The 14,847-nt window shown below is 36.8% G+C and overlaps 1 protein-coding gene across 4 annotated transcripts in view; it reads left to right on the plus strand.

The window, feature by feature from the left end:
• RAB3GAP1 (RAB3 GTPase activating protein catalytic subunit 1) overlaps positions 1 to 14,847 on the plus strand; it is a 119,314-nt gene that overhangs the window by 61,620 nt on the left and 42,847 nt on the right. For all 4 annotated transcript variants that reach the window (XM_055397585.2, XM_088829066.1, XM_088829061.1 and 1 more), the window contains exons 7-9: positions 1,344 to 1,509; positions 8,133 to 8,232; positions 11,390 to 11,471. In XM_055397585.2, coding sequence (XP_055253560.2) covers positions 1,344 to 1,509; positions 8,133 to 8,232; positions 11,390 to 11,471 — 348 coding nt within the window. The remainder of the gene's footprint in view (positions 1 to 1,343; positions 1,510 to 8,132; positions 8,233 to 11,389; positions 11,472 to 14,847) is intronic.

Here is a 14,847-nt window from a genome sequence, read left to right on the forward strand (position 1 = left end):
TTATTATGTTGGAATATGATATATAAGGACTAGCACAACAAAATCTTAAGGGAAAGCATATCTAAAGGGAAACTTCCTGAAATATTACATGAATATTTAAAATGAATAAATTGTACTGTTTTTGTATTTTGCTTCCAAATGTTTAATCTATTTAAATTTTGACACAAAATCAGAACGTGGAAGCAACTTAGGTATCCATCAAGAGATGAATGAATAAAGAAGTTGTGGTCCCTATACACAGTGGAATATTACTCAGCCATGAGAAGGAATGAATTTGAGTCAGTTCTAAGGAATGAATTTGAGTCAGTTCTAGTGAGGTGGATGAACCTAGAGCCTGTTCTACAGAGTGAAGTAAGTCAGAAAGAGAAGAACAAATAAGTATCATACATTAACATACATATGGAATCTAGAAAGATGGTACTGGTGAACCTATTTGTAGGGCAGCAATGGAGAGGCAGACATAGAGAACAGACACAATGAGAGAGAAGGTGGGACCATTGAGAGAGTAGCACCGAAGCATATACCATATGTAAAATAGACAGCCAGTGGGAATTTGTTGTGTGACTTAGGGAGCTCAACCCAGGGCACTGTAACAACCTAGAGAGGTGGGATGAGGTGGGAGGAAAGGGACATATGTATACCTATGGCTGATTCATGTTGATGTATAGCAGAAACCAACATAACACTGTGAAGCAGTTATCCTCCAATTAAAAATAATTTTAAAGATACAAAAAAAATCTAATTTTAAAACTTGATAACAGAACATCACCTTGTTCAGCCTCAACTAGGACTATGCATTCAGGTAACTTGAATTTTTTGTTTATCTGCACATGTTTTCAAATGACTGAAAGTGCTACAAGTATTGATTTTTGAAGTTAAGATTGATTTTAGTGAGTAGGCTAATTTGGAGATATGGAAATCTTTGAATAAGGAGGAACAACTATATCTTCAAATGATTAAGTAAAATATAATTCACCACTGATGTAGGTTTAATTTGTATTGTTTAATACCTGTGAATCAAGTTTAATATGACCTTGAAAATCTAGTATGGTAGGATCACTTTTATTCAAGAAAATTTTCATTCAGCTTTTTTTATGATTTTTCCGCCATTTAAAAATAATTTTCTGACTGTACAGTGCTACTTGATGATAATTTCTTCAGTTTATTAGTGTAAGGAGAAAAGAAACTAATAATGCCTTTGCTATAAATATGTCTGTGGAATGTTCCTTGTTTATTTCTTTAAATATTTGAGATTAAAATAATGTTACACTGTAAAGCGAGATTTAGAAGCTATTCACTGTTTAATGAACTTACAGTCTGTTCTTGTTAATTATATCCTACAGCCAGGTGCCACTCTTCGTGCAGATTCATCACAAATGGCGAAGAATGTATGTGGGTGAATGTCAGGGTCCTGGTGTCCGAACTGATTTTGAAATGGTTCATCTTCGAAAAGTGCCAAATCAGTATACTCATTTATCAGGTCTGCTGGATATCTTCAAATCAAAGATTGTGAGTTGGCATTGATACTTTGTCTTATCTGGAATCCAGATAAAAGTAGTAATTTAGTAATTTTATTGATTTCATAGAAATATTTCTCTCTAATATTGATAATATAATTACTTAGAAGAAAGATGTAATCGATTATGAAAATTACTGTGTGTATCTAAAGAAACAAATATCCAGTTAGTTTTTAGTGTGCAAACACTAAAACTGGTTTTGGTTGTTTGGTTGGTTAACATTTAGATACTGTGTTAACTCTTTATATTCCTTTTTCTCTAACAGTAATATTGCCAACCCTCCCTCATGTGAGTGGGAGTCTATGTAGCTGCTTATTTGGGACTCTATGAGCAACTAAGATGTGAACTCTTTGGGTTCTGAATTGCTCTTTTCCCCCCAAGGGTCTATTTGATGTTTAAAATTAATCAGGCTTATAATGCTATGACTGAGGGCAGCAGGGCTAACTTGGATGTGCTCAATACATCTTTATTTTTCTCTAAAAACACTATAACAGAGATATGGAGGACTTGCCTGTGCTACTCTTTTACAAAGTAGCTGTCCTAAACTCTTTAAAAATAGCACTTTCATGATAGGCAATACAAAGGCTGGCAGTTGTTTAGCTTAAAAGAGACTAAAGTGATGTAACAACTAAAGGCAGTGTGTGATCCTTGATCGCAGCAAAATAGCCCTGAAGGACACAATTGGGACGGTGGGACAGTTTTAATAAGGACTATATATTAGAAAATAATATCAGTGTTAAAATTCTTGAGTGTGATAATTGTGTTATGGTTGCATAGGATAATATCCTTGTTCATAGGAATTACATGCTGAAGCATTTAGAGGTGAATCGCCATGATGCTTTCAATTTACTTTCAAAAGTTTCAGTCAAAAAAATCATGTGGTTCTTCATTATGCTAGCTTTGCAGACTTTCTGAAGGTTTACAAATTTTGAAAATTAAAAAAATAAGAAAATGCTGCAATTTTTTTTTAAACATATATTGCTTATAGAAAGATATTTAGGATTCAGTTCAGTTCAGTACAGTCACTCAGTCTTGTCCAACTCTTTGCGACCCCATGTATCACAGCATGCCAGGCCTCCCTGTCCATCACCAATTCCTGGAGTTCACTCAAATTCATGTCCATCGAGTCGGTGATGCCATCCAGCCATCTCATTCTCTGTCGTCCTCTTCTCCTCCTGCCCCCAACCCCTCCCAGCATCTGAGTCTTTTCCAGTGAGTCAACTTGTTGTGTGAGGTGGCCAAAGTATTGGAGTTTCAGCTTTAGCATCAGTCCTTCCAGTGAACACCCAGGATTGATCTCCTCTAGAATGGACTGGTTGGATCTGCTTGCAGTCCAAGGGACTCTCAAGAGTCTTCTCCAACACCACAGTTCAAAAGCATCAATTCTTCGGTGATCAGCTTTCTTCACAGTCCAACTCTCACATCCATACCTGACCACTGGAAAAACCATAGCCTTGACTAGACGGACCTTGGCTGGCAAAGTAATGTCTCTACTTTTTAATATGCTATCCAGGTTGGTCATAACTTTCCTTCCAAGGAGCAAGCGTCTTTTAATTTCATGGCTGCAGTTAGCATCTGCAGTGATTTTTGGAGCCCAAAAATATAAAGTCTGACACTGTTTCCACTGTTCCCATCTTTTTCCCATGAAGTGATGGGACCAGATGCCATGATCTTTGTTTTCTGAATGTTGAGCTTCAAGCCAACCTTTTCACTCTCCTCTTTCACTTTCATCAAGAGGCTTTTGAGTTCCTCTTCACTTTCTGCCATAAGGGTGGCGTCATCTGCATATCTGAGGTTATTGATATTTCTCCTGGCAATCTTGATTCCAGCTTGTGCTTCTTCCAGCCCAGCATTCCTCATGATGTACTCTGCATATAAGTTAAATAAGCAGGGTGACAAGATACAACCTTGACGTACTTCTTTTCCTATTTGGAACCAGTCTGTTGTTCCATGTCCAGTTCTAACTGTTGCTTCCTGACCTGCATACAGGTTTGTCAAGAGGCAGGTCAGGTGGTCTGGGATTCCCATCTCTTTCAGAATGTTCCACAGTTGATTGTGATCCACACAGTCAAAGGCTTTGGCATAGTCAATGAAGCAGAAATAGATGTTTTTCTGGAACTCTCTTGCTTTCTCCATGATCCAGCGGATGTTGGCAATTTGATCTCTGGTGCCTCTGCTTTTTCTAAAACCTGCTTGAACATCTGGAAATTCACGGTTCACATATTGCTGAAGCCTGGCTTGGAGAATTTTGAGCATGACTTTACTAGCGTGTGAGATGAGTGCAATTGTGCAGTAGTTTGAGCATTCTTTGGCATTGCCTTTCTTTGGGATTGGAATGAAGACTGACCTTTTCCAGTCCTGTGGTCACTGCTGAGTTTTCCAAATTTGCTGGCATATTGAGTGCAGCACTTTCACAGCGTCATCTTTCAGGATTTGAAATAGCTCAACTGGAATTCCATCACCTCCACTAGCTTTGTTCGTAGTGATGCTTCCTAAGGCCCACTTGACTTCACATTCCAAGATGTCTGGCTCTAGGTGAGTGACCATGCTGGTCTAGAATTACTGGTGAATGCTCATTTGGTACCTAAACCTAAGTAAAAAGTAATTATTTCTGACCAGCTAGAATCTTACTTTGCTTCTATAGGACACAGAAGCCCAAAACTGAATTAGCTCTTTTTTTGGCAGCTATCTTGAGATTGAGTTTATATTCAGTTAAAGTTAATGATGACATTTTTAGCTGCTGTTGCTGAGCTAAAGGGTCTGTGTTATTTCTTCTGACCACAGTATCAGAAACACCTGGATACTGGGTAGATATACAGGATATTGTTGAATCTGGGTTTTCACAAGCTCACTAGGTCATGCCTATGCATATTTAATTCCTATTCCACATTAATATAGCTTAACCATTATTAAGGGAAGCTGAGATCATGAGATGTTTGGATATTATTAATTTTTATTATTATTAATGAGTATAAAGATAGATCTTAATTTTCTGATTCATTAATATAAACTATTTTGCATGAGTGACCATTTGTCACAGTCTAACATTCTAGTTAAATATTCAAGACTAGCTTTGAGTTTATTTTCATTTCAAATGGAAAAAAGACATCTTAAACCTAGTTTTACATTTTATAGCAGTTTTAGTTTATTTAAAAAATGATTCACATTTTTTTTTACATTGAGCATGGCTGAACAGACTAGTAAGAAATTATATTTGTGTAATTAAAATTGTGTAAGATATTTTGAAATAGTATTTTACTTAATAGAATATAATATCTACTCCTGATATTAGTTTAAACAGCTTTTTTTGAAAGTTTATTTCTTTTTAAAAAAATTTTATTTTTAATTGGAGGATAATTACTTTACTATATAGTGATGGTTTCTGCCATACATCCACATGAGTCAGCCACAGGTATACACATGTCCCCTCCCTCTTAAACCTTCCTCTCACCTCCCTCCCCGTCCTACCTCTCTAGATTGTCACAGAGCACTGGCTTTGGGTTTCCTGCATCATACAGCAAATTCCCACTGGCTATCTATTGTAAATTTGATCATGTATATGTTTCAGTACTACTCCCTCAAGTCTTCCCACCATCTCCCTCTCCCACTGTAACCAAAATTCTGTTCTTTATGTCTATCTCCTTTGCTGCCCTGTAAATACGATCATCAGTACCATCTTTCTAGATTTCATATATAAGTGTTAATATACAACATTTGTCTTTCTCTGACTTCACTCTGTATAATAGGGTCTAGATTAATCCACCTCATTAGAACTGACTCATGCATTCCTTTTTATAGCAATGCAAAGAAATAGAGGAAAACAACAGAATAGGAAAAACAAGAGATCTCTTCAAGAAAATTAGAGATTCCAAGGGAATATTTCATGCAAAGATGGGCTTGAGAAAGGACAGGATTGGTATGGACCTAACAGAAGCAGAAGATATTAAGAAGAGGTGGCAGGAATACACAGAAGAACTGTACAAAAAAGATCTTCACGACAGAGATAGTCACGATAACGTCATCACTGACCTAGAGCCAGACATCTTGGAATGTGCAGTCATGTGGGCCTTAGAAAGCATCACTAGGAACAAAGCTAGTGGTGGTGATGGAATTCCAGTGGAGCTATTTCAAATCTTGAAAGATGATGCTGTGAAAGTGCTGCATTCAATATGCCAGCTGGAAAACTCAGCAGTGGCCACAGGACTGGAAAAGGTCAGTCTTCATTCCAATCCCAAAGAAAGGCAATGCCAAAGAATGCTCAAACTACCGCACAGTTGCACTCATCTCACATGCTAGTAAAGTCATGCTCAAAATTCTCCAAGCCAGGCTTCAGCAATATGTGAACCGTGAACTCCCAGATGTTCAAGCAGGTTTTAGAAAAGGCAGAGGCACCAGAGATCAAATTGCCAACATCCGCTGGATCATGGAGAAAGCAAGAGAGTTCCAGAAAAGCATCTATTTCTGCTTCATTGACTATGCCAAAGCCTTTGACTGTGTGGATCACAATCAACTGTGGAACTTTCTGAAAGAGATGGGAATCCCAGACCACCTGACCTGCCTCTTGACAAACCTGTATGCAGGTCAGGAAGCAACAGTTAGAACTGGACATGGAACAACAGACTGGTTCCAAATTGGAAAGGGAGTGCGTCAAGGTTGTATATTGTCACCTTGCTTATTTAACTTATATGCAGAGTACATCATGAGGAATGCTGGGCTGGAAGAAGCACAAGCTGGAATCAAGATTGCCAGGAGAAATATCAATAACCTCAGATATGCAGATGACACTACCCTTATGGCAGAAAGTGAAGAGGAACTCAAAAGCCTCTTGATGAAAGTGAAAGAGGAGAGTGAAAAGGTTGGCTTGAAGCTCAACATTCAGAAAACAAAGATCATGGCATCTGGTCCCATCACTTCATGGGAAGTAGATGGAAAAACAGTGGAAACAGTGTCAGACTTTATTTTTTTGGGCTCCAAAATCACTGCAGATGCTAATTGCAGCCATGAAATTAAAAGACGCTTACTCCTTGGAAGGAAAGTTATGACCAACCTTGATAATATATTATAAAGCAGAGACGTTACTTTGCCAACAAAGGTCCGTTTAGTCAAGGCTACGGTTTTTCCCGTGGTCATGTATGGATGTGAGAGTTGGACTGTGAAGAAAGCTGATCACCGAAGAATTGATGCTTTTGAACTGTGGTGTTGGAGAAGACTCTTGAGAGTCCCTTGTACTGCAAGGAGATCCAACCAGTCCATTCTAAGGGAGATCAATCCTGGGTGTTCATTGGAAGGACTGGTGCTAAAGCTGAAACTGCAATACTTTGGCCACCTCATGCGACAAGTTGACTCACTGGAAAAGACTCTGATGCTGGGAAGGGTTGGGGGCGGGAGGAGAAGGGGACGACCAAGAATGAGATGGCTGGATGGCATCACCGACTCTGTGGACATGGGTTTGAGTGAACTCCGGGAGTTGGTGATGGACAGGGAGGCCTGGCGTGCTGTGATTCATGGGGTCGCAAAGAGTTGGACACGACTGTGCGACTGAACTGAACTGAACTGAGTATTCCATTGTGTATATGTACCACAACTTTTGTATCCATTCATCTGTTGATAGACATCTAGGTTGCCTCCATATCCTAGCTATTGTACATAGGACTGCAGTGAACATTGGGGTAGATGTGTCTTTTTCAGTTATGGTTTCCTGAGGGTGTATGCCTAGTAGTGGGATTGGTGGGTCATATAGTAGTTTTATTCCTAGTTTTTTTTAAGTATCTCCATACTGTTTTCTGTAGTGGCGATTACCAATTTGCATTCCTACCAACGGTGCATGAGGGTTCCCTTTTCTCCACACCCTCTCCAGCATTTATTGTTTGTAGACTTTTTGATGATGGCCATTCTGACTGGTGTGAGATGATACCTCATTGTAGTTTTGATTTGCATTTCTCTAATAATGTGTGATGTTGAGCATCTTTTCATGTGTTTGTTGGCCCTGTCTTCTTTGGAGACATGTCTGTTTAGGTCCTCTGCCCAATTTTTGATTGGATTGTTTCTTTTTCTGGTATTGAGCTGCATGAGCTGCTTGTATAATTTGGAGATGATTCCTCTGTCAGTTGTTTCCTTTGCTGTTATTTTCTCCCATGCTGAGGGTTGTCTTTTCACCTTGCTTGTACTTTCCTTCATTGTACAAAAGCTTTTAAGTTTAATTTGGTCCCTTTTATTTTTGTTTTTATTTCCATTACTCTAGGAGATGGGTCATGGAGGATCTTGCTATGATTTATGTCAAGGAGTTAAGCAGCTTTATTTTAATGTAGTTTGTTCTCTGGCATTAATTTATCTCTTGAGGTTTTAGGCTGTGAGAATTTCCCCTATGAAAATGATTTCCTAAATTCCACACCTTTGGCTCTAATAACTTCAGTGACTTAGTTTTACTTTTTAATGGCTAGAATGTTATACATACATTTTTTATGGCTGGTTTCTGTGTGTCAATATCTAACACTATAATCTGAAAATCCCCATGTCATAAAGGTAGTAATTCATCTATTTAATAGTTTGAAATTTGGGTCTGGTATTACAAGGGTACTAACATTTCATGATATTGTCTTTGCTTTTACTTCTTAGGGATGTCCTTTAACTCCATTGCCTCCAGTTAATATTGCTATACGGTTTACCTATGTACTTCAGGATTGGCAGCAGTATTTTTGGCCTCAGCAACCTCCGGGTGAGATAATTTAGAACTATATTCAGAAATTAAAAGTATTCAACAGTGTGTTTCAATTGTTTGAAATACTTGTAACTCATTTTTTAATGTATATAGTGTTGCCCTTATCACTTTTTTTCTCTTGAAAATTGTAGGTTGTTCTAGAGACAACTCTAGAATTACTCTAGACGATTACTCTAATTGTCAGTTACTCTCTACTTGACAATCTGTCTTTGAAAAAAATATTATTTATAAAGCATTCCCTTGCTATGGAACATTGTATACTGAAAATTAGTACGTAATGAATGATTAAAATGTCTGCTTTCAGAATATAAGACGAGAAACCTCTCTCCTATGCTGAGAACAGACGTGCACAGAACCTTGTAGAGAGTAGAATTTGAAGAAGAGAGCTAAATAAGGAAAGCAGAAAAGAAAAAAAAGAAATGTATATATACACATATGCTGGGAAGAGCTGTAGAGTATTTTACTTTAACTTGCGTTTTTATAGAAATTAATTAAAATCATTTTACCTCGTTAGCCATTGATGTACCGATTCATTTAGTAGTCATTAATTTTTAGCCTATAAATTTGTTCCTGCCAGGGACACAGATATAAACAGACATTACCTAAGTTTTAGAAAAGCTCAGGCTGGTGGACATTTAGCCTAAGTAAGTGAGGTTTCTCTCACATATAAGTGTAATTATATTCAAGTATATCTAGTAAGAAATTTAGTATCAACTTATAAATCATAGAAGGATTTTATTAGCCTAAAAACATTTTTCATTTTACCTCCCTCAGAGAGAATTACATTATAATAAAATAATATTCTTTACTGTTTATTTTTGTTCCAAGTGGTTGGTTTGTTTTTTATAAGATTGAAAATAGTAAATTGATAGTTTTAGGATGATGCTAATATTAACATAGTACATTTAGCTTTTGGTGGTTATATGTACTACTACTATTTCATATACTACTGAATAATTTGAAATTCTTAATGTGCAATAAAAGAACTGCATCTAAACTATAGCAGAGGGAAATTAAAGCTAAACTGAGATTTATATTAGAAGACTCAAATGTTTGTTTTGGTAATTTTAGTTCTCAAACAAAACCCACCAGGCAATTTATAGTTGGCTTCTAGTTTTGAAGTTTCAGTTCCAACGTTCCTTTCCCTTTTTTCAAAAGCCATTCTATTAATAGTCAGATTTTAAAGATTTCCCCAGATAGTATGGTCTGTTGATGATCTAAGAAGTCCAGGAATCAGAATCTTAACATTATAGTTCTGATTGCCAATAAGGCCTTTGTTAATGTTCTATTGCAAGTTTTTAAAAATGAGTATCAAAATATTAACTTCTTCCTCAGTGGATTGAAAGTCACATAAATTTTTAATATTTTCCCTTTTAAGGGTAAGAGACTGAGCATGTAATATGGGTTGGACACTGTGCATTTTATGTACTGTTTCATGTAATTCTCATTTACTTATGAGACAAGTGAGGCTTCCCTCATAGCTCAGTTGGTAAAGAATCCGCCTGCAATGCAGCAGACCCTGGTTCGATTCCTGGGTTGGGAAGATCACTGGAGAAGGGATAGGCTACCCACTCCAGTATTCTTGGGCTTCCCTTGTGACTCAGCTGGTAAAGAATCCACCTGCAATGTGGGAGACCTGGGTTCGATCCCTGGGTTGGGAAGATCCCCTAGAGAAGAGAAAGGCTGCCCACTTCAGTATTCTGGCCTGGAGAATTCCATTGAACTATACAGTCCATGAGGTCACAAAGAGTAGGACACGACTGAATGACTTTCACTTCACTTCACTTCACTTTTTGAGACAAGTATTATTTTTCTTAGAAAACAAAAGGAACTGACCCAAGGTGACATGGTCACCAAGTGCTAAAGTTCACATTTAAATCTTGGTCAAACTCCAAGTTGCGTCATCCTACAATGTTGATTTTCATCTTTTAATTTAATTAAAGTTTTGTACGGTTATAGTCCAGTAATATTTTTTAGCTTGCTAAGAGTTTTAAAAATTATTTTTGACTGTGCTGAGTCTTGGTTGCTGCTCAGATTTTTCTCTAGTTGTGACAAGGCGGGGCTACTTTCTCCTTGCCATGCCTTCTCTTGTTGTGGTGCATGGGCTTAGATGCTCTGTGGCACATGGGATCTTCCCAGGTCAGGGATCAAACCAGTGCCTCCTGCATGTTGGCAGTTGGATTCTTTACCACTGAGCCACCATGGAAGCCCTAGCTCACTGATTTTAAACATGTGCTTATTATAAATTTTGAAGTTAATTCACATTTTACAATAAAACTAGTGATTTTGATCTCTGTTGTAAGCATTCTTTAGTAGGAAAAGTGGAATGAATTGATTTGAGAAAATTTACTGACTCAAGTAAATATGAACCATATTTAATGCCAATTTTAATAATTTAGTTAGGGTGTAGGTATTTGTCAAACATGATTTTAGTGCATCTGTAAGTGTTCATAACTCAACAGTAGACTTTAGTAATTCACAGTGTTGTGTGAATAATTAAAAACAACCATTTGTATTACTTTGAAGACAAATCTTTTTGACATCTTTTACAAGTGTTTATTACTTCTTCAAAAGGGGTGAAACTAAGGGGTGATTTACCTTCTAAATTTTCCTCTAATCTCAGTTATCATTCATAATGGAATGGAAATTCTTTTCTGTGCTTCAGATATTTCCATGTACTATCAGCTTAAATAAAGTTTTATTAATGATGACTAATTTGGGCTATTCTGAAATTATTAACAGCAAAATGATGAATGTAGGTTGATGATTAAATTTTTTAATACTCATTTAATTGTTCTTTTAGATGACATTAATCACATACTTAGAAAATTTTTAAAATTTATAAGAATAATATTCTCTTGAATAGTATTTAAGGACTGTTTCAGAAGGGTAAAATTTAGAATGCAGACTTGAATACAGCACTTTACAAACAGGGATTAAACGTATCCTTTTACTGTAACTTTCCTTTTTTTTTTTAACTTTAACATTCTTGGAGGAAGTCTAATATCTGACAGCTTGCTCTCTAACTTGCTGTGTCTTAATGTAGACAGTTTTAAATCTGTGATCTCTCAAAAGGTTGACATAACTAAATTTAAATTCTTATTTCTCCACTTTTGGCTAACTTGTGGAAATTTTTTTTTTTTTTCTTGTTTAGATATAGATGCCCTTGTAGGAGGGGAAGTGGGAGGCCTGGAATTCGGCAAGTTACCATTTGGTGCCTGTGAGGATCCCATTAGGTGTGACTTTCATTATATCATTTGAATTATGGGACTTTTAAAATTCTATTTGATGTTGATTTTACTGTGTTTTATAATACTACAGCCTCCTGGAAAGAATGTAGTACTGGAAATAGAGACCTACATGTAATAATCTGTCCATCTTTTTTTTTTCCTCTTACTTAGGAGGTAAAAGAGGGCTTAAAGTAATATGTAAAACATATATAATACACTTAATGTATTAAGTGTATATTAATCTAATACATTAATGTAATGTGTTATACAATAATTATATTAATACATTAATGTAATTAAGTGTATATTAATACACTTAATGTATAAAGAATCATTATAGAAGTGATTCTTGGCCTACTTTGGGGAAACATTTTAAATATTGAAAAGCACACATTGTCATATAACACAAATTTTCATGTGTCCATCACCCAGAGTTAACAATTTTTTGCATTTTTCCTGGCCACTTTTTCAAAATTAAGACTTAAATAAGAGACACAGGGTGACCTTATAGATTAAACAGTTGCTTTTCTAGAAGAACTCCTGAACTTAAAAAGAATGAAAACAATTGTTTCACGAGAAAATGTAGGGGTTGGAAAACTTCATCACTGATAGCAAAATATTTGGAAAACATAAATGGTGCTGATATAAAAACTATCTCATTTGTTAAACTGTTTGGTTATTTTAAAATATATATTCACATTTTGTTGTTCAGTTGCTAAATTGTGTCCGACTCTGCGACCTCATGGACTGCAGCACGCCAGGCTTCCCTGTCCTTCACTATGTCCTGGAGTTTGCTCAAATTCATCATGTCCATTAAGTCAGTGATGCCGTCTAACCGTCTCATCCTCGGCTACCCTCTTCTCCTTTTGCCTTCTTTAATACTGTCACTTAAATGTAGAAATAATAATACTTTTAACTTCACTTAAGGGAGACAGTAAAGTGGACATCTTTTAAAATTGATATTTATTATATGTGCCAGACACTATGCTAAGATACTGAAGTAAGTAAAAAACTGACAGATTCTGCCTTCTCCGCATTTGTAGTCTAATTAAATAAAATAGATGAACTAATCACCTAAGTAAACTTAGAATTATAAATTATGGGATAATTTGAAGGAAAAGTATAGGAAGTATTGACAGTAAAATGAGTGACTAGTTTAGCTTTGTATGCCATCAGTAAAGTCTTCTCAAAGGAAGGGGTATTTATTCTGAGTCTCAATTAGGGAAGAATTTAGCCAGGCAGAGAATGAGAGAATGACCATTCCAGGTGCAAGGAAGAGCCTGAGCATAGCACCTTGATGCAGGAAAGAGCTTGGAAAGTCTACTGAAGGAAACAAAAGGTAGCTGTCATGGCTAGAATGTAGTGAGCAAGTAAGAAACGGTGTGGGGGTGGATACAGATATAATTGTGGCCTCCAGTGGGGTCATTTATTTGAATTTTACTTAGAGAAAATTTTAGGGGGAGAACAATAAACTGATTTGATAGAAATGTGAAGGTTTTAATTATTAAATATTCCTTCCAAATCTATATTGTGATGAGGAGTCAGTCAGCAAAGGAACAAGTGATTGAAAGACATAGAAATAAGTTGAGGGTAAAATGGTGCATGTGGCACACCATTTAAATCAAACAGTGATTAGCAAATATTGTGGGCACAATGCTTTTGAAAAGACATCTTTAATAGTGAAAGAGGAAATGAAGAGCCTTTTTCAGTATCTTGTCTCATTGTCAAAGAAATTTTTCTATAGTTAGAGGGAGAGGAGAGGACTTAATCATAAAAGCTTAGGAATTGAATTTGAGGTTCATACTTTTAAAAATTCAGTAGTGGATAATCATTTAAACAATATATCACATATTATTTGTGGTCATTTTTTACCTTAATTAGTTTTATTATGAATAATAAATTCATGTTCAGTGCAGAAAAAAATGTAAAAATGGGCAAAAACCCAGCAAACTGTAATAGTCAACTCTAATTCAAGCAAAAAATCAGTTTATTGGATAGATACTTAGTAACTAAAATGTTTAACTGGGACCATTGTATAACCAGGCTCAGAAAATAGCCTTGAGCCAAGCCTGCCTAGTTGTCTGGTCATAACCCAGGTTACAACACTGCATTGTTGTGGAGTGCTGGCCCACTGTGAATTCCTAACTGTGCTTACAGATTCAGATTGTTAGACTGGAGTTGCCAGTTAGTCAGGCATCACCAAAGAGCAGAGAAGTGAAGTAATTGACCCTTTTGACTTCTATATTCTCCAAACATAACAAGTGAGGTCAGAATCTAGACAGAAGGAAAAAAAAATCACTAAATTTATAATCACCTACTCATAGGTGATCACTGACAGCAGCTTGCTATATGTGCTTCCGGCCATTTTTCATATGTATGAATTAGGTGTGTATATATGCAGCAGATCCCCCCCAACACCACCCTCAAGTTGATTTGCTAGGAAAACTTGTAGGACTCAATCTATAGCTGTGCTCATGCTTATTTACTAAGCAAAAGGATATGGTGCAAAAATCAGCAACGGGAAAAGCCATATGGGGTGAGGTCCAGAGCAAATGAAGGACAAACTTCATCTTCCCATGTAGTCACACAAGACACATTTAATTCCCCCAGTATTGAATTGTGACAGCATGTGTGAAAGGCTGTCTGCCAGGGAAGCTCACTAGAGGCTCAGCACTTAGAAGTTTTAATCAGAGACTGGTCATATAGGCACCCTCTGGCTAGCATCTACCAGAAGGAAACCAGATGTTTCCATTAACCATGTTGTTGACACAGGTAATTTAGGCACAGGGAATAATAGGAACCCTCCTGAAATTCAAGTTCCCAGATGCCAAACCAGGGACTATCCTTGCAAGTAATCCTTTCTCAGTGTTAGGCCTGCTATGTTAACTCTTTTCTGCACAGTATTTTTATTTATTTTATAAATATATGTAATCATACATCTTTTGTGGTTTGTTATTTTATAATTTTACATGAGAACTTTCTGAAATTTAATTTTCATCTATAAAAAGAGGTCAGCAAACTATGACTTGTGGATCAAATCTGACCAGTGGCCTGTTTTTATATAGATAATGAGCTAAATTACCATAGTTTAACGGGCTGAACTCTGGATGGTGAAACTGCAGCCCAAAAGATGTCCCTACAGTTAGCCCATGAATGTGCCCAGAATCTGCACGCACCGTGGATGGTCTTCATGGGTCTAGGTCTTGTTCACCCCACGCCCTTCCCAAGACGCACCCCTTCTGATTTAGTGGAGCTTAGGGATCCGCTCAGCCTCCAGCAGAGCCTGCACCAGGCTTCCAGCAGATCTGCTCAGAACTTGATGCCTCTTAGCCAGTCCACCCTTCATGGGTCTCCACCAGGGAAAGCCACCCAAGCACACCAA

This window comes from Moschus berezovskii, chromosome 2 (genome assembly GCF_049115385.1).
Source record: "Moschus berezovskii isolate FMDL1 chromosome 2, NW_MosBer_1.0, whole genome shotgun sequence".
In the NCBI taxonomy this organism is placed as follows: Eukaryota; Metazoa; Chordata; class Mammalia; order Artiodactyla; family Moschidae; genus Moschus; species Moschus berezovskii.